The sequence below is a fragment of the Gossypium hirsutum genome, chromosome A12 (genome assembly GCF_007990345.1).
Source record: "Gossypium hirsutum isolate 1008001.06 chromosome A12, Gossypium_hirsutum_v2.1, whole genome shotgun sequence".
NCBI lineage: Eukaryota > Viridiplantae > Streptophyta > Magnoliopsida > Malvales > Malvaceae > Gossypium > Gossypium hirsutum.
Window position 1 is genome coordinate 41,225,226 of NC_053435.1, and position 20,853 is coordinate 41,246,078.

Genomic DNA, 20,853 nt, shown 5'->3' on the forward strand with positions numbered 1-20,853 from the left:
TCTCCTGGTTCAAGTTCAGGAATTCCTTCCTTCAGGCGTCCATATAACTTGTGCCCACATACTTTCCTGAAAAGGCTACTTTCAAGAAATCCTATGTCAAACGGTCGGCCTGTGTACCTTCTTTCAAGGTGAACCACCATTGGTAGGCCTCATCTCGCAGTAAAGACACTGCTCCTTTTAATATTTGCTCTACAGTACAGTCAAGGTCATCCATTATCTTCTCGGTAGCCTCCAACCAATACTCTGCCACATTTAGGGCTACACCGAAACACCCCTGAAGATTCTCGCTCCGTTAGACCAAAGTCACTCAAAAATTGACCCTTGGCCTACTGATTCAGTACTCGCTCCAGCAACCCTTTCAAGAACACGTAGCATTGCTTGAGATAGAGCATTATCCCCAGCTGCTCGATCATGAGACCCTATCTCAGTTATTGGTGAGGCTGGTGCCTCCCTAGCAGGCATGTGACCCGATGCTGAAAACCTAGCTCTAACACTTCCCCGGCCTCTATCACGACCCCGTATACCCCTTTCGCGAGTACCTCTTGTGCTCATTTCGATAGCAAATTTTCTGTTTTAAAGTCTTATTATAATATCCTGATTTTGGGCCTAGTCGGAATAGTGGTTTCGAGACCACAAATCTGAGATAGAAAGAATTTTTTTTTATAATTATTTTGAAGTCTATGATATGATTGCATGATTGTGTGAAAATTTCGTGAAGAAATTCTATGCATAAAGTGCTTAATTTGAAATTAGGGACTAAATTGAATAAATTGCAAAACTTGTGTTCTAGAAGCATTTTGCATAAAATTGAATTAGATTATTAATTAGAGGTCCTTACAGAGCAATTTGACCAATTTGTAAGTCTATGGACAAAAATTGGACATGGATGGAATTTTGGAAAGTTTAGTAGTAAGGGCATTTTGGTCATTTGGATATTAAATGAAATTATGTAGTATAGGAAGTTGTAGATAAAACGGAATAAAAATGAGGTATCGAGACCTCAAATTCATAAATCGAGCCATAAATATTTTTAGAAATATTTATGGAGTGTAAATAAGTTAGTATTAAAGTTTCGTCAAGAAATTTTAAGGTTTCGATAATTAATTAGGTGAAAAGGACTAAATTGAACTAAGTGCAAAATTTGTGAGATGTGATTAAATAGCTTAAGTATTTAAAAAGATGGATTTAAAGAGCAATTAGACCCAAAGGTTAATGGCTGGACGGTTTGGGTATGAAATAAGCAAGAAAACAATGTGAACAAAGGGCAAAATTGGATATAGCATAAAAGTTAGTAATTAAATAATGATGTAATTGAAAAATCTAGACATTTCTTCATCTTTCTCAGCCAGAAACACCGTAGCAGGTCTCCTATGCTGCTTTTTCATATTTTTGCACCATGTAAGTTCAATTTTTACTTTTTCTTAGTAATTTTTATGTTTTTGTGACTTTTACAATTAGGTCCAATCATCTAATTTATTAGTTTTTGATTTGGTGGATGAAATTGGAAGTTACCCTGGCTGAGTAAGGGCAGTTTATGATGAATTATTATGAAATTGAAGTTCTAATTTCATATTAAGGTTGTTTTATTAAGTCATTTTGATAGAAAATGGTATTTAGGACCTAATTGTGAAAAAAATTATGAATTAGATGTTGGTGTTGAAATTCAGAATATCAAAGGTTGTGAAATAGTTTATAATGATAAAATAAAGTGTTAATTGAGAAAAAATAGTTCAATTTATGGGTGAATTGAGTAGGGACTAAATTGTAAAAATTGTAAATTTTGGGGTAAAAGTGCAATTTTGAAATTTGAACAGCATAAATTGTGAAGTGAAATAGAAGTCAAATAAATGCTAATGATTAGAAATATTTTATATTATAGATCAAGAATCCAAAGAAGAACGAGGAAAAGAAAAAGTTACGGAATAGTCCGTAAATTTCAATATCTTCTACAAATTAGCCAAGTAAGTTCATGTGTAAATAATATAGCATAATTGTTATTTTTAAGTTATTGATGTTAAATATATGATATGCTGATTTTTATCATGAAATATATGCTTTGTGGTTATTTTCGAATAAAATGCAAATTAAGTATATTATTTGTTAAATATAAAGTGCTACCGAGTATTGGATGGCAAGGAGATGTGTTCGAGGAAAATCCCATTTGAACCTTAGGAATAGATTAGGATACAAGTGACATGTCACTAGGATATTTGGGCATCTGAACTCGTCGAGTTGAGTCCCAGTTCACTTATGGATGCGAATGTCCGAACTCGTTGAGTTGAGTCCGAGTTCGAGAGATGTAACTAGGCATCCGAGCTCATTGAGTTGAGTCCGAGTTCACTTATGGATGTGAACGCCCGAGCTCATTGAGTTGAGTCCGAGTTCGCTTATGGGCGGGTTACATGGTAGCTTGGCTACATATGTGGCACTTATGTGCAAACTTTCCATGTATCCGAATTATATTCCGATGTGTTCAACGGGTAAAATTCTACTCAAATGGAGGAATACTAGAGATGAAAGGGACGTATTGGTAAGTGTTGTGAAATGAATACTTTGAACAGGTATGTACTTAACCCTCGGGTTGAAAACTCGACATAACAACAATATGGTAAGATGGTAAATGAAAATGTGATATGAATGTCTCGGTGATGATTATGAAAATGATGTTTTATGTTTGCTTATATAGTTGTGTTACTTGCTATTTGCATGTGAACTTACTAAGCATTTATGCTTACTCCCTCCTTTTCATTCCTTGTAGTTTTGACAAGCCAGCTCGGAAATCAGGAACGGTCGGAGGCTCGCTCACACTATCCGTGTATCATCTTGGCATAACGGCTTGTATATTTTGAGCATGGCTTGTATAGCATTATAATCATTTTGTATATATGGTCTTATGATATAGTTATTGAGTGGTATGGAATGCTTGGTAATGATTAGCCATTGGAATGGCTAATCATGATCATATTTGGTGTTATGTATGCCTAAATGCTAGTTATTCCATGGAAATCATGAAATAGGTAAAATTTACCATAAAATAGATTAAGACAGCAGCAGTGACGTGAGCTTGAAAACTCATTAAAAATGGTAGAGATATAATTAGATGATGAATAAAATATGGAATTAAATAATTATGAGTCTATTTTCATATGAATGGAACAAAATAGGTATATGAGTTATATTTTATGAGATGTTTAAATTTTTGTGAAACAGGGCCAGAGCGATTTCTGGATCCCCTATTCTGATTTTGGAAATTCACCATAAATTGTACAAAGATAATTAGAAGTCATGCTTTATATGTACAGATTTATTATTGAGTCTAGTTTTATTAGAAACAAACGGAATAGTCATTCAAACTCTATATAGGGAGATATCTGATTTGTAATACACAGAGGTCAGAGCAGTCAAACCCTGAAATAGGGGAGACTTTAACTAATAAACTGTACTAATTGGCCCGACCAAAAATTCTAGAAAAAAATTAGTAGATATATATATGAGTCTGGTTTAAGGAAAAATTTACGTAATTTGATTTCGAGTTTCAAAACTCGAGATATGAATTTTTAAGAAACTGTGACGCAGTTGGACAGCTTGTCCGAATTTGTTTAAGTGCTCAAATAAGTTTAGTAATGCCTCGTGCTCGACTCCGGCTACGGTCTCAGGTAAGGGGGCATTACACTTATGAATCAATTTACAATTTTAGTAATTATTAACAATGCATTATGAACAATAGTAATTAGGGTTAGTTTCTCAAAACAGAATCTTCCTACAGTTTTCTACAGTTTTCAGTCTTCTATAGTCTCAGTTTACTCTATCTATAGAGTTTCAGTTTAGTTCTAATACCTATAGTAGTCCTTCAGTAATACATTTCAGTCTACAACAATAAACAGTGTCAGAAAACTTACAGATTTGGTGCCAAAGACTTGGTGTGCCACATTTCCAATCACGACGTTTAAAATTCAAATTTTCAAAAACCAATTCCACAACTGAGTTTTGTAAACTTGCTCTGATACCAATAAATGTAACACCACAAACTTGACCTAGACGTTATGGCCGAATTTAGCGTGTCACATCAAAGTGTTCTTCAAAATCGTGTTTCCATTGAAAAACCCTTCTTACTATTTAAAGCTTGTGTAAAGTCTCAGTTAGTGTTCGTATAATTTTAAAAGCATGGTTCATTGAAAAGTTAGTCACTTCTAAAGATATCCTTAATTATTTTGTTGAAAACTTCTTTCAGTTGCGGAAGTTAATTTAAATTTAAGAAGTTAAAACATATGTTTTTGAAAATAATAATTGGTTTGAAAACTTGTCTTTTCCTAGTCTAGTAGTTTAAGGTAAGAAATCAAAGCCCAAATAAAAGTTAAAACCTCAAATGGCCTTATTACATAACCAAAAATCTAATACGAAATTTGAGTAAATAAAGTCAAAAGTAGAACATCAGTAATCGTGTAGCCACCTCCGAGTCCCTCGCGGCTCCAAACCGTCTAAGGCTGAGGATTACCTGTACAGTTAAAAGAAAGGGTGAGTTTACGAAAACTCAGTGTGTAATCCCCTATCAGTCAAACAGTAAACAATGCATGCAGTAACAGTCTAGGCCTGGGCCCTATTCAGCATCAGTACAATGTAAGCCTTAGCTCTATTGTGGGCCTAAGCCCAATTCTGTATCAGTACAGTGCAGACATGTAACCCACCCAATCCAACCAACACACCATGTGGGGATTAAATCGACCCACCCAGCCAACACACCAATATCACAGTGAAGCTGCTAATAGTAACGCAGCAATGCTACTAATAACAGTAAACGTAGCAAAGCCACCAGAGCAGTAATTATGTGGCAAAGCCACTAATACAGTACTTCCTCCAAATCGAAAACCCAACCCCATGTAGTATGTCGTGTCATAAACATTACATGTATGTCGTACTCAAACCAGTTATATAAATGTCATACACACATCAATTAACCTATCACTAGGGGTATAATGGTCATTTCATCGGTTAGGGGTAAAAAGTAATTTTACCCCTTACGGGTATTTCAGTCATTTAACTAATTTTAAGGTCTCAGTACAGATAATGACCCTTCAAAAAGTCTACAGTCGTCTCGAACGACTCAAATAGCCCATATGGCTAAAATAGTGTAAATGGGCCCAGGGCCCATACGCTCCTGTAGCCCATTTAGCCCAAATTCAGTCGCGACTATGCGATCACCATAGCCCACTCCATTATTTTTCACTTACCATAAATTTTATCCGTGTGGCGCCCACGAGCCCCATTGGGCCCACTTGGCCTATCCCGACCCAACGAGGCCCATAATGGCCCAAGCCCACGAGAATGCTCGCAGCCTCTACAGTATATTACCCTTGATTTGTGGGCTCAGTTTACCACATAGGCGTTCGAACGCTCGTGAGGCCTCAAATGTCGAAGTTTCAGCTTTTCGGATTTTTTGCTTTTGCCGATTTGTTGTAATGTAGCGGTGTGAATACACATCTTTATCCAATGTTTCGATAGTAGCAAGATTTGGTGTACGATTACACACCTTTTGGAGAGGAGAATGTCAATCACCAAGCGCCCAACCTTGATCCAAAATATTGATCCAATGTAAGTCCTCAATCACTCGGGTTAACCACCCTCTTATAAACTCTTAATCCCCCAACAATACATACCGCTTACCTTGATAAAAACAAGTAGGGTTCAATCCACACCTAACCAACGATCACTCACTTTTTGGCAATGATCTGCGTTAAACTCTAATTTGTTAAATAACCTTAAATGTAATCAACTTAAACCAAGTGCACTTCTTACCGAAACGTGGACTAAGAGAGGAGGATAGCAGCATTTGGCATACCCCAACACAACCTACAATCGAGGCACGCAATGCCACGAATGCACTCCTGACAATAGTCGATAAAAAGGAAGGGATTAGAGAGGGAGGATATTATAGCACAGTAAAAAGAAAGAGGAACAGCACAAATGTGAACCCACACATTGGTGATAGCAATAGCAAGGCTCAGCTAATGCTAAGAATTTGGTAATCCAAGAGGAAACTCAATTACGTTGATCAAAGTAGGGAGAGATTCGGCTTAGAAAGGGGATATTCGGCTAGCACAGAGAAAAACCCAAATGAGTGGAGAGGGAGAGGAGGCAAGTGGTATTCGGCCAAGGCTCCAAGAAGGGAAACCCAATTGAGAGTAAGTAGGAGAGTGGTGAAGGATCAGAAAGATATTCGACCAAGCAAAACAAATGAAGGAGGGGGAAGGTGGAGATGTTCGGCCAATAATAAGTTACAAAAGAGAGGCTTGACGGTCTCAAGATAAATGAGAGGGAGAAGACCCATATGGTTAGAGACGTACCAAAAATGTAGAGAGGAAACAACAAAACTCAAGAGAAAAGTTACCAAAAAACAACAAAAATGCAAAGCCCTCTTGTTCCTATACCTATAAGGCACTACCAAAAGAAAGGAGAAATTCCCTAAAGTGTTCCCCCGTGTCGGATACTCAACCCCAAAGAGTCTCAAATTTGGCCAACACCTTCCCACCCAAGCTCCACGATTTTCTCCTTCTTATCTCTCCACTTTTTCCTCCTCCAAAATCCTCACCAACTTTCATCCAAATCCCTTTTGACCAAGTCTCCAACCACCTCTGCAGAGTTTGCATCCAACTCTACCTTTTATGCCACAGAGACATAAAATAAAATCCCCTTTTCCATTACCTAAGATTCAAACCCATGCCCTCTTAGATGCTCCACACGCTACTTGCCACTACGCCACAAAGCTTTTTGTGACACAAAACAACCACAACCATTTATAAAGCCCATGAGTCAATACCCAAATTCTTTTAAGAGCAAAATAAAAAATTTTGTAAAAGTTTGAGCTTGAACTCAGGACTTCCCAGACATCCCCAAACACACCCAATTCACTTAACCACCACACCAAACATGCAATTTGTGTCAAACCATGCAAAATTACAGACCCTATATTTTTGGGGCGTTACAAGCATGGTAATTAGACCAAGAGTACATCAAGGTAACCATTTTTAAATTATTTTCGGATAGTGTTAGATAGAGTCATGTAGAAGGCTCTTCACTTAAGATAATTAGAAGCCCAAACATATTCATGTGGTTGTTTTAATGGGCAAGATGGTCCTTCGGATCACCCACCTCATTGTAAGATAACTTGGGGAATTTGAATGAAGCAAAGATGTTGGGAGTCAAAACTAATACAGCCAACGACTCATTGTAAGATAACTCCACAAAGCTTTATAGAACTGGAACCTTTGACTTCTTGCAGCAACTTTAACTTGAAGGCTTCTATTTACTCCTCAACGGAAGCTACTTTGTTATGGCCCCCCAATTTTGACAGTTAATAGGTTGAACTTCCTTCATAGCTTCATCATCATTATTGTCTTTCCGATTCCTATAAAAAATAGGACGAGCCAAAGCTTTCGAATGGAAGGGAGTGGTAAGTTGGCGTCCTCAGCAGCATCCTTGGTTGCTCGTAGCTCTACAATCAATTACTCATTACAATCATTCTATAGATATAACAGGTTTTAGCTCTCTTATTGCTCTTTAAATTGTTATTTCTAGGCTAGAATTTGTTCTTTCATGATAAGCATCTTCTCTTACATCTCAGTGACTTGGTGTTGAAGGCCAAAGACTTGTTTTGTTAGGAGGCTTGGTCAGCATTGGTGGCAATAACAATAGGTTGAGAAGGAGGAGTCACCAAATAGGAGAGAATTTTTCACAAAAGTTGGTCCTTAGGATCTTATGGAGGAGATCTAAAAAAGAGTGAAGTGCTTAGGGTGACTAGTGGAGTGACGGTGGCGAGGTTAACCAAAAAAGTGAGTAGAGGAACATTAAGAGAGGTCATAAACTGGATGAGAGCTTCAAGGGAGTTGATAGTGGGATAAGTTATTGTTTGGGTTGTAGAAGGAGCGGGTTTAATTTGAATGGAGCTCAGTGCTAGTGGGGTTGTTGCCAGTCGCTTAATTAGAAGAGCTGGCAGGATTTAAGGGGTTGAGAATTGCATCATTTTGAGAGGAAGTTATTGTAAGGTACCAATTGTTGATACAAAGTACAACAGGGAAATATAGTAAAAAGGAGTAAGTGGTGGTCCTGTACAGGTGGATTCACCTGATGAGGTAGAGAGCCGAAAAAGAATAAAAAGATAGGTTGATTAATGAAGGAGAGGATACTTGCTCAGAATAACTTTAGAGTTGAAAAGTTGATCTCTTCTTTATCGATTGGAAGTTATTTATAGAAGAGGTCCTCTTATCCACTAACGTGACATGGCAGGATAAATGCTTTATCCCTTCGAATGTGAAAAAGATATTCACAAACATGAAGAATATTCATGGTAAGGGCCATTCTATTATTTATTCGATCAGTAAAAGGTTGTTATGGTCAAGTGGGCCTTTTATTTCCTTGAGAGTGTGTTTGTGACGATCCAGTTTCTAATGGTATGGTTTTAGGACCCTATTTCCCTAAATCGGGTTCGTTAAAGATATTTAAGAAGTTATTATAAGAGTGAATTGGAATTTTGATAATCAATTTAGCTGAAATTGTGATTAATTAACGCTTAGGGACTAAATTGTAAAGTATAATTGCTATAGATTTTTAATTAGAAAATGGCTTGGGACTTAAATTGCAAATAACCAAAGGTTCAAAATAGCAATTATACCATGTAAGATTATAAGTTAGTGGAAAATAAAATTATGTGACTAATAATTTAATTATAATAAGGCTTATTAAGTTAAATTAACCATTTAATCATAGTATAAAAAAATAGGTGGAAAGAAATAGAAGATTCATCTTCTCCATATTTTCTATGCCTGAATGTTTAAGATAAAAAACAAAGCAAATTGTTCCAAAGGTTTCAAAGTTTCTATTCTTATTTGGTGAGATCAACTAAGTCATTTTCTTGTAATTTATATGTTTTTGAGGTCATGAGAGCTTGATTTAGCTAGCCCATGTACCAATTTACAAAACTATTAAAATTTTTGAAAGTTTCCATTGTTGATTTCATGAAGAAATTGGTGTTTAATTGATAAATTTTAAGCATAGATGTGAAAAAGAACTAAATTGTAAAGTTTAATTGATAATTTTGTATATTAGGGACCAAACTAAATAAAACGTAAAATTGACAATAATAATAAGGAATAGGAGGTCCCAAATGTGTAATTGTGAAATCAGATTTCAATCTGAAGTTTTAAATTGAAAGTTATGCTTGTTTCAATTTTAGAGACTAAATTGAGTAAATTGCAGAACTTGTATAATTGATGATTAATTGTGAATTTGTTAGAAATTAATAGTAACATATTTTTTGTGATTATTCTTAGCTAACATTGACCCAAAGCCGTCGAGGGGGAAAGGAAAATCCAAAGTCATTGATGAGTATCTCAGAATTTCGATTTCTATTTCTATGATTCAAGACCAATTTAATTATTACATATGACATGTTGCATTACATGGTATCAAAGTGAGTTGGTAATGGCTATTTAAATTGATTTACTATGATTGAGATTGAATATCAAAATATGGACTAAATTAAATAAAGTACAATATTCTTGGTTAACTTGATATGTGTTAATTGATATGAAACTATGTTGAAACATGTTATATATGTTATGAAATTGTGAAATACTGATGGGTAGCGAATATTGGAATGTAAGTTGAACTATATATAATAAATCAGAATTGAATACCCTATTAGCTGTTCAGACCGAGTCAGATATAATTGGCATGCCATAGGGTCAGGATATTGAATTGAAAACCATCATTGTCGAGCAATTCAAGGTGGTAATTTGTATGCTTTGAGTCATTTTTTTCAGGCAATTCGCTGTGATAGTTTAACCAAATTGAGAAATCCATCATTTTCGAGCAATCTGGGGTGGTAATATGTACATGTTCAGCGTCATCGTTGTCGGGCAACCCAGGGTGACAGATCTGTGTATCTGTTCTAAGTCCGTATCTGGTTAATAGGGTCATAAAATATGATTTGGCTATATGGTATATGAACAGAATACAATTGATATATGATATTTGATATATGTTAGCACACAAAAGATTATGCAAAATGAGTAAAAAACGAGGCTTGAGGACCAAGTGAATAACTATAAGCCAATAGGCCAGGAAATGGTTGAAATCTTTATATAAATTTAGTGTATGTGAATACATATTAATGGTAGTAGATGAATAAGTATTATATACAATAAAAGGGAAATGGTAAATTTTAGTACTATCATAGTAAATTGGTATGTAATATGGATTTTATGCATGTGTATATAGTAGTGAAAGTGTTTGATACAAAATGGCATAATATTGAGTATGAATTAAATGTGTGCATATTCATAAGTGTAAAAATAGAATGTCAATAATAGCAAGAACAGAGAGAAAAATAGAGCACACAGATTTTATGTGGAAACCCTTTTGGGAAAAAAAACCACGGGCAGATGAGAAGAAAATTCATTATGTCGAATTCAAATGATTACAATGAGAATAGATTACGTCTATTTATAGGTTTAGAAAAACTTATTCTAATCAACATCTAATAGACGTAATGTAATAAGGTTGAAACACCTTATTCAAATCAATATCAAACAAAGGAAGTAAACTTCTATACGGATTCTTCTTGTGCAGCCTGTACCGTACAATTTTTTTTCCCTATCTTGCCACTTGTATTTTATTTTAATAAGAATTTGAGTCACAACTCTAACAATAAGTATAATTTTTTTATTTTGAACCATAGATTTACCACTAAGCATTTTGCTTAGCGTACGGTTTGTTTTCCATGTGCACTTTAGGTCCAATTCAAAATCTTGAGCATTGACTTCAGCATCCAGTTAAAGATCCCAAACTTAATGACGTTTGCGTACCTTCTTTCATTAGTTATTTGGCATGTACCTAGGTTGAGTCAATTTTGGTGCTAAACTATGCTTGTTTCCACTTTTAGATAATAAAGGTTAATATATGTATATAGTTAAATTAATATAGCTTGTAAATGGATTTAAATGTGGTGTGAATTGGTATGAAATGTTGCAAATATAGATGAACATGGTGAATTAGGTGAGATTGTAAATAGTTTGAATGATTTTTTGTAGATATATAGTTGTAGGTTATAAGTTATTGGCCTAATGTTGGAAAAGGCATTGAATTGCATAAATTGTTGTGAGCATATTGCATATATTTGTTGATTATGATGATTCTGTGTTTAGAAATTGGTTTGGAAGGTTGCAGGTTGTTAAACAAAAAGAAATTTTCAGAGACAGTATGCCACGTCGTTGTCATGATAACGTGTTCTTAACGTCGCAACGAGGAACTCCCTCATGTTGCGACGTCAACCCTGTAATTTGAATTCTTTACAATTCAGTCCTAATTTCATCTCGAGTTAGCATTAGGGCTTTCATAAGCTCGTATAAGACCTGAAAATAATTATTTATAGTACCATATGCATATATTACTTAATTTAATCGTAGTTGCTCTGGTAACAAATGTGGTACCTCATAAATCAGACCAGTCAATCGGGTCAAGTATGGGGTGTTATAGTGTTAACACTTGGGAAATGTTCACACCTAAAAAATAGGTGCCTAAGAACTAGGGGTGAGTATTCGATCGAGCAGAGTCAATCGAGTAAAAAAATTTCAAGTTAGTCGAGTTGACGAATCCTATTTTAGCAACTAAACTGAATTAGATTTTTTTCAAAACGGATCAAATCAAATCAAAATATTTCGAGTCAAATCGAGTCGAGTTAACGAATCCTATTATTTATACTTAATGTTGCGTTTACGTGAACCAATTATTTAACTAGTAAACGAAGTACAAAATTATTTAACTACATAAATAATATAATGGTTTTGCCTTTTAACTTAATGAGTAAACATTTATCAAAACAACATAGTTTTGCCTTGTAACTTAATGGTTTTGACTTTTAACTTTAGAAAAGGTAAACATTTATCAAAACGGAGTAGTTTCGCCTTTTCTTATTCAGATTTTTAGGTAACTCAAATTATGTAATTCATACTCGAGTTAAACCGAAAAACTTAAGTTTTTTTATTAGAGTTGATCCGTGTAACACCCCAAACCCGGCCTAGACGTTATGACCGAATCCAAATGTGTCACAAAGAATGGGTTTTATTAACGAAGTTTATATGAAAAAAACCTTTCCAGTTTTTCAACTCTTATCTATTTATAAACATTGTCAAAACATTTATTCAATTAATTATCTTGCCTTAAAACATGTTAAATAGAGGAAGCTTACGATCGTTGTATTTCAAGAAAGCAGATCGTATTTTGGAAAGCCTTTGTTTTAGTAAAAATCGTGTTTTAATGGGTTGTCCAAACAAAATATTAAACAAAAATCCAAATCCCAGAAATTTAATCAACAGTCCGGAGAGTCCAATTAATACAAAACTCCCAGAAATATCCTTTAAGTAAATAAAACCTTTATTTAAATTTGGTTCATAAACTAGTGGTCACCACAAGACTCCACCACATCAATCCATCTAAGTCTGTGGATTACTTGAACAGAACAGACAAACAGAGGTGAGTTTACATAAACTTAGTGTGTAACCCAACAGAAATAAACATGCAAACATGCAGAAACCTCAGATATAATCAGGTACATTATCAAGCTCATGCCCATTTTAGATTCAGATAACAGAGACAGATATACAGATCAGATAATTAGAATCCTACCCCCATCCTCTACACACCAACTTTGACCATCCCGTCACACTATGTAGGGTTAAAAACACCCACCCAACCCTGCACACCATATCGTGCCATTATGACACGTACTAGATAATGTGCAGCCAAGCTGCCAGAATATAAGCGATGATTGCCACACAGAACACATCCTCCACATATACAAATCCCACCCCAAAACAGATACAGAAAATAGATACAAAAATAACAAATTAAACATGCTCAACATGCTTATATACATATAACGAAATAATCAGACATGCATAGCATTATCATACTCAGAACAGATTATCAGGCTATCAAATCTATAGTTTTAGGGTTTGGTTAGCCCTTATCGACCCTACGATATGCCCATAATCGATTGGAACGATCGTAAGACCCTAGGGGAAATTTCATAAATATGGGCCCACATGCCCATGTGGTTTTCCCATTTAGCCCACACGGCCTTGCCCAAAAACCCACAAGCCTGTGTGGAATGCTTGTGTGGGCCTACATGCCCAACTTGGCCTAACCTGTGTGGCCCACAAGGCCACACTCAAGCCATCACACAGCTGTGTTTTGCGCACGGTCATGCCCACGTTGATAACATGGCCGTGTCTCGCACACGGCCAGCCACACGCCCGTGTAGCGTCGATAATAAGGTTTTTTGGCTTTTGCTGAAGCTCTTTTTTCTGCATTTTAGGTACACACCTGGTTCGTTTAAGTTGCTACAGCAACCCCGAGTCCTCCAAAACCTAAGAAACAGAAATCCATTGATCACTTAGCAACCAATTTATGAGTTACCATAAAATCCTGAAACTACGTAAGTAACTTACCGTCAACTAGCACAGATAACAACATGATTAAACTGTCAAATCAAATTTCTTTCACCACCACCTTCTCCTACACAAGGATTCTTCAAGAATCAAACCCCTAACTATTCTGAAATCACATTACAAGAAAAGGTATATATAACAATTGCTGAAAATTGAAACAGAAGTAACCCTCTTACCTAAAACCTATGGCAAGCACTACAAAAACAAGTATAGCATGATGAACAAGAGGAAATTTGCATAGATTGCCAAAGAGAAAAGAAATGAGGAAGAAACTCATGTCTGAATTCTTAAAGAGAGAAAAAAATTTTTGAAAAAAAAAAGAATAAAAATAGAATAAAGATAATATCACAATCCCCCATATCTCTCCCATTAACCCACTACTCACAACTACCTCAGAAGTTTGGCTCCACCGAAACTCTTTTAGATAACTGGAACGTCAGAAATGTGTAAGTGTACACAATCGCAACAAGTAATAAAGTGACAAGTAAATTTCGAGTTATCGTACCCACAGGGACTGTGAAAAGAATTATTTATGAATGCTATTTAAAACACTTTGGTGAAGAAAAATATTTTGTTTGAAGAGGGTGATTAAAAACTAAGATTTTAAACTAAGTAAACTAAATAAATAAATCTCAAATGCACTATTTCAAAATACAATTTTAACCAAGATGACATAATTGTGTTAGATTAATTACATTTCTTAACTTAGAATTATTAAACTCATGTTTATATTGTTACGAATAAATTCACAGAAACTCGGTAATTTGCTAACTTATGAACATACTTAGCTACCAAAATTCATTCATCTATTAACTAATCTTAATAAGAAAATATGTTATTGCACATACATACTTATTAAATTGAAATAATCTCTTGTACATATCCCTATGTTCAAACGGTTAATTAAATCTAATAAGCACATAAAAGACTATGTGAGGTAACAAGATATCCCTACCTTGAAACAGTTTAATCACAATAATCTTGCAAGTTATGCAAGGCAATTGTATCGTCAGATACCATTGCTAATTTAACCCTTAGCTACCTTAGATGATTAAACATGCACTGATTAAGTACTGTGTCCATTAATTACAATTTCAATCCGTTTAAATAATTAATTCATTAGCTACCTCACAATTGTAATGCAAGAGTAACTTAGTATGATTTTACTTAACCAAGCATCTTACCGAGGCCTATAACAACATAAACATAATTTTAACAATTTTAGCAAACGAAATACAATCAACCTAACATGAATTAAATTCAAGCTAAATTGATTAAATTAACCATTCCAACAACATAAATATTCATAGATATGTTCATATAACAACAACAAAAATTAAAGAGATAGGGAACAAGAACCAAATCCGGTGCTTTTTGTGGCTTGACTCGTTTACTCCGTTCTTCCTTCTCCGTTGTCCTCGTCGATCAAGGATGCTATGAAAACTTAATTGCTACTCCAAATGGCTGATGAATGCACCTTTTCGAAAAGGAAGAATCGGCAAGAGAGCAAGAGAATTTTGAATGGAAAAGAAAAGAGAAAGTGGAAAGAAGAGAGAAAAGATGTGAATGCTTAAAGTGTCTTTCAAATGACCAGCCTAAGGGGGCTTTTATAGCTGAAGAGGGCTGCTAAAAATAGCTAAAATTATCAGCCGAAGAGCCCTCCCTTGGTTGGCCACACATTTGGCAAGGGTGATGGTTTCAACTTTGCTAATTTAGGCTTGTGGCAAATCTATAAAGCTGCCAATTGTGGAGGGGTTTGTTTGCAACTTGAACAAGTCTTCAAGGGCCTCTTTTCAAGCTAAATAATCAGCCAATAATCTGATTTGGGTCAGCATATGGATGGTTTTAGGCTGTCCACTTCTTGGTCGGTTCGGTTCACTTGGTTCGACTCAATTGGGCCACTTTTCATAATTAATTAATAATAATTTATTTAACCCAAATTAAATTGGATTAAAATTAAAATTAATTATATGATGAATTAATACACATAATTTGGACTGTCTTTAGCTGAAAAATTCATTCATCTCGATGCCTCAAAAATTGCTTCTCAGTTTTGCGCTTCTAGTTGTTTTTGCCGAGCCAATTCTCGCCCTTGGTGCAATTCTGTCAAAAATAATCAAAACTAATTAAAATTTATTATAAAATTAATTAAAATTAATTACGTTAATAATTTAAGTAAAAAATAATTATTTTATAATATTTATATATTTTTTGACAATAATTTTACCAAAACTGCATGAATTTGAGTTAAAAAGGGCATGAAAAAGTGTGTATATTTTCGTGTTTCCAATAACTGAGCAAAAATAATATCTACGCTTGTGCAGGGATTCGAACACAAGATCCCCAACACACCAATTTCCTCACCACTTGAACTAGCAGGCTCATTCTGATATGAATTTACAGGCAATTTAATATAAGCCCAGTGAACAAGGATAAGGCTTGGATCAAAAAATAACAAAATTGACAGAAGTGGGACTTAAACCAAGACCTCACACACATACCCAGAACACTTAACAACTGAAGCACATTCACACTTGTGTCAGATATTTATAGAAGAAGAAACAAATTTATCAGGATGTTATAATTCTACCCCCTAAAAGAAATTTTGACCTCAAAATTTACCTAATCAGAATAGGTAAGGATACTGTTGACGCATAGAGTCCTCAGGTTCTCACGTAGCTTCCTCAGTGACATGATTCTGCCACAGAACCTTCACTAACAATATGGACTTCCTCCTTAGAATCTTAACGTCTCGATCTAGAATCTTAACCAGCTCTTCCTCAAAAGTCAAATCTGGCCTAACCTCAATTTCCTCAACTAAGACAATGTGAGATGGGTCAGACCGATACCGCCTCCACATCAAATCGTGAAACACATCATGGATACGGTCTAACTCTGGAGATAGCTCCAACCGATAAGCAACCGGTCCTACACGCTTCAGAATCTGATACGACCCAATGAACCTAGGGCTCAACTTGCCCTTACGACCGAATCTCAGAACTTTCTTCCCTGGAGAAACCATAAGAAACACGAAGTCCCCCACCAAGTAATCAATATCATGCCTCTTCATATCTGTATAAGATTTTTGTCTATCAGAGGCTACCTTCAGATGATCCTGAATCAGTCTAATTTTTTCTTCAGTCTCAAAAACCAACTCAGGACCCAAAACCCGTCATTCACCCAACTCAGTCAAACATAGCGAGATACGACACTTACGACCATATAAAGCCTCATAAGGTGCCATCTGAATGCTAGACTAGAAATTGTTATCATAGGCAAAATCAGCTAGTGGTAGATAATCCTCCCAACTACCTCAAAAATCAATCACACAACTCTGAAGCATATCCTCCAGTATTTGAATCACCCTCTCAGATTGACCATCGGTCTGAGGATGGAATGTAGTACTAAAATCTAATCTTGAACTCAAAGCCTCATGTAATTTCTTCCAGAACCGAGAAGTGAAGCGAGGATCTCTATCAAAAATAATCAAAACAGGAACCCGATGCAGCCTAACTATCTTGGAGATATAAAGCTTTGCTAACTTCTGCAGAGAATAGTCTGTCCGAACCGGAACGAAAGGAGCGGACTTGGTCAATTGATCCATGATGACCCAAATAGAATCCTTCTTAGTGGGTGTTAGGGGCAACCCACTAACGAAGTCCATCTCACTCGTTCCCATTTCCATAAAGGAATCTTAACGGGTTTGTAACAACCTATTTTTTAGTCAAATGGAAATAGTGGTTTTAAAACCACAAATCCAAAATCAAAATATTTATTTTATTATTTTAATAAGTTTTACAGCATGATATAATGATAGTATACAAATTTCATAAAGAAATTTTACCGTTTAAGTGGTTAATTCGGTAAAAATGACTAAATCGCGTAAAGCGTAAAACTTGTGCTCTATTAGCTAAAAGTCTCAAATAGCTACAAAATATTAAAATAAAGGTCCTTAAGTGATAAATAGGCCAATTTTGGTTAGTATATGATGATAGAATGGAAAATGGTGTAATTTTTAATATTTTTTAAAGGTTAATTTAGTAAATTGGTAAATAAGGTTAATAAAATAAAACAAAAACAATTTTAAGTTTATTTTCTCATTTATTTCACCGACAGTGAACAAAGAAAATAGCCATGGAAAAGTTCTTGGGTTCGGCACACTATTAGCTTGATTAAGGTACAATTTTAGCTTGGTTTTCAATGATTTCTATGTTTTTAAGCTCGTTGCAACTTAATCTAGCTAACCCGTACCTTTATTTTCGAAACTGCTATAGATTTTGAATGATGCCATTGTTGAATTCTTGGTTGTTTAGATGTTTTATGATAGATTATTAATGTTTGAAGCTAGATTAACAAGTTTTATAAAGTGATTTTTGACAAAAATGTCAATTAAGGACTAAATTGAGTAAAGTGTAAAATTCATGGTTAGATGTGGATTAAATTGAAAATATGGGCTGCTAGTAGTATGGGTAAAATTTAGCTAGCATGGGTTGTGCTTAAATTTCATGAATTTGCAATTTTACAAGATAAGGACTAAATTGTAAAAATGTAAAACATTAGGGGTAGAAGTGTAATTTTTTCAAATTGTGTATTATATGTTAAGTTAAATAATTTGGAAGTTAATATACTGAATTTGATACTATGTCTAGATCAACATAAGAATTACCGGAACTAGATCGGGGAAAACGAAAAATAGAGGAATAGACAATAGTTTTATTCGGGCAACTCGAGGTAAGTTCGTATAGATAGAACTGAATTATTAAATACATGTAATTATTTAAAATGTATGTGTATAAGTTGAATGAATAATCCACTAGAAATTTGAATTACCGGTTATATGATTGTATTACTGTTTACATGAATGGAAGTGAAATGCCACAAATGTTATTGATCATATGCATTGAGTATGCAAATTGAGTATTTAAATGTATATCTTTAATTGAATTGAATGTATATGATCTGATAAGATCATTAAATACTTAAATGATGAAGTTGCATAATACCGAGCCCCGTTCGAACTTTAGAAAATCATAGAATACGAGTGACATGTCACTATGGTTACTATTTTGGTTGAGCTCCTGCATTGTTGCGGACTCACCACAGCTCACTTGAGCTTACCGATATATCAGCTCGTAAGAGCTTATTGTTCAGCTCGATAGAGCTTACCGTTTCAGCTTAATAGAGCTTATTCTTCATCAGCTCAAGAGGAGCTTACCGATCATTACTCGAAAGAGCATAAATGATAATGAATTGACGGATTATCGATTAATACACTTAGAGTGTATCACCCAAGTATTCTTCGATATTCTAATAGATTCAGCAGGCAAAATTACTGTTATTGATCGTATGAATAAGATATGTGTTTATATGAATGAATTACAGTTTATACAAATAGAAATGAATTGCCATAATGTTATGTGAATTACATGGTATTGATGATTTTATATGCTTATGCATTTAGCAAATTTGGTTGGATTGTATTGAAATGGTAATATAGGTTATAATGACATACGAACAATTGTTATATATGTGAATCGAGTTATAGGTGGTTTAACCACATATATGCCCATTAGTGTGCAAGATACAAAATATTCGATGTTATTTCCATGGTTCAACGTAGAAGTTAACGGTACGAGAATTGAAATGATGATATGAATCAGTTCAGGTATACATGACACACTCGACAAGTAAGTGATATTTAATAATTTCATATGATATGTAAGTGAAAACCGATGAATACATACAGGAATTACCAGGTTGTTATTGTATTACATGTTTGATTTTGATAGAGCTGATTTATATGTCCTCATGTTTTTCTAATTCTGAATAAATTGTTGAATTGTATATAGTACATACTAGTCATACGAACTTACTAAGCTTATTAGCTTACTCTGTTTATTTTTTGTATTTTACAGTGATTTGAAAGCTTGCTCGGGTTGGTAGTCATCAAAGATTTCATCACACTATCCAGAAATTGATTTGGTATTTTTGAACTTTTTGAAATTGGTAATATGGCATGTATAGGCTAGTTGATGATATGAGATGTATGAGTTATTTTAACTATTGAAGCTTATATGCATCGATGTCTTTAAGCCATGTGATTTGGCTTAACTTAGTTAAATATTGGTTATGTATATGTGTATTAAATATGGCATGTTTTGGCAAGTAGTTGATGAGATGAAGATATGCAAATTGTTTGAATTATTGAATAGATTATATGCATATATTAGCTTACAAGTCATACTGGTTTGGTATGTGTTTGATTGCACAAATGGTATTAATTTGAATATATAGATGCTAGGATTTTTAATGGCACATAATGTGTTTTTGAAATGGTTGTTTTGGCTGCCAAATTGAATGCGAGTATGGTGTTATATGTATGCTTAAAGGTGATTGAATTTGGGTGAGGAAAAGTGGCTTAAATAAGCCTATTTCTCTTCCACACGGTTGAGCACACGGGTGTGAGACTTGACCGTGTGTCTACTGAAGCTTAGTTAAAATAAGTCAATGAGTTACATGGCCTAGAAACACGTGCATGTCTATTGGTCATGTGTGGTACACGGGCTGACACACGGGCATGTGGTCGGCCGTGTGACCCAAGTCAGTATGTATGCACTGTTTCCTCACGGCCTATGACACTGGTGTGTCTAGTGGCCATGTGAGGTACACGGCCTGGGCACACAGGCGTGTGACCTCTGTTTTCAAGAAAATTTTCTAAGTTTCCCAAATTTTTCAAATGTTATCGATTTAGTCTCGAATACTTGATTTAAACTTTGTATGCTCGATTTAAGTACAAATTGAATGTGAATGAATGATATTTACTGAAATGAGATGACATTTGATAATTGTAACACCCCAATCCCGTATCCGTCGCCGGAATAGATAAAGGGGCATTACCAGTCTTGAAACTCATATCAGAACAGTAAATTTTTTTTTTTGAACATTCCTTTAGATAAGTACTAAAGACAGTCAGGGATACAATTTAAACTTCTATAAGTACACATTCAAAAGATGCCATTTTCGCATGGCTTATATACATTAACCAAAATATCCTCTCACTACTAGTCTATTCTATACATGCCATAAGATAATCCAAAACGTAGCAGTACCAAACAGTGGATAGTGATAGTGTGACTAGTTGCTGATGATCCCCGAGCCTGTAGCTTCCAAATGAGATCTATAAAACAGAGGAAACAAAGTACACGGAGTAAGCATTATAATGCTTAGTAAGTTTTAAGCAGTGTCAACAGATAACAATCGAATTATAACATAGTTGTTCGTATTTTTATTTCACTCTTCCTTCGGGCATACCATCCCTTTACCGAATATGCACATCTCATCATATATAATA

At 34.8% G+C, this 20,853-nt stretch overlaps 1 protein-coding gene across 1 annotated transcript; it reads right to left on the reverse strand.

The window, feature by feature from the left end:
• Nucleotides 1-16,173: 16,173 nt before the first annotated feature.
• On the reverse strand, nt 16,174-16,572 carry LOC107919799 (uncharacterized). The gene has a single exon (XM_016849167.1). The coding sequence runs from the start codon at nt 16,570-16,572 to the stop codon at nt 16,174-16,176; it is 399 nt and encodes a 132-aa protein (XP_016704656.1).
• Between the last annotated feature and the right edge of the window lie 4,281 nt (nt 16,573-20,853).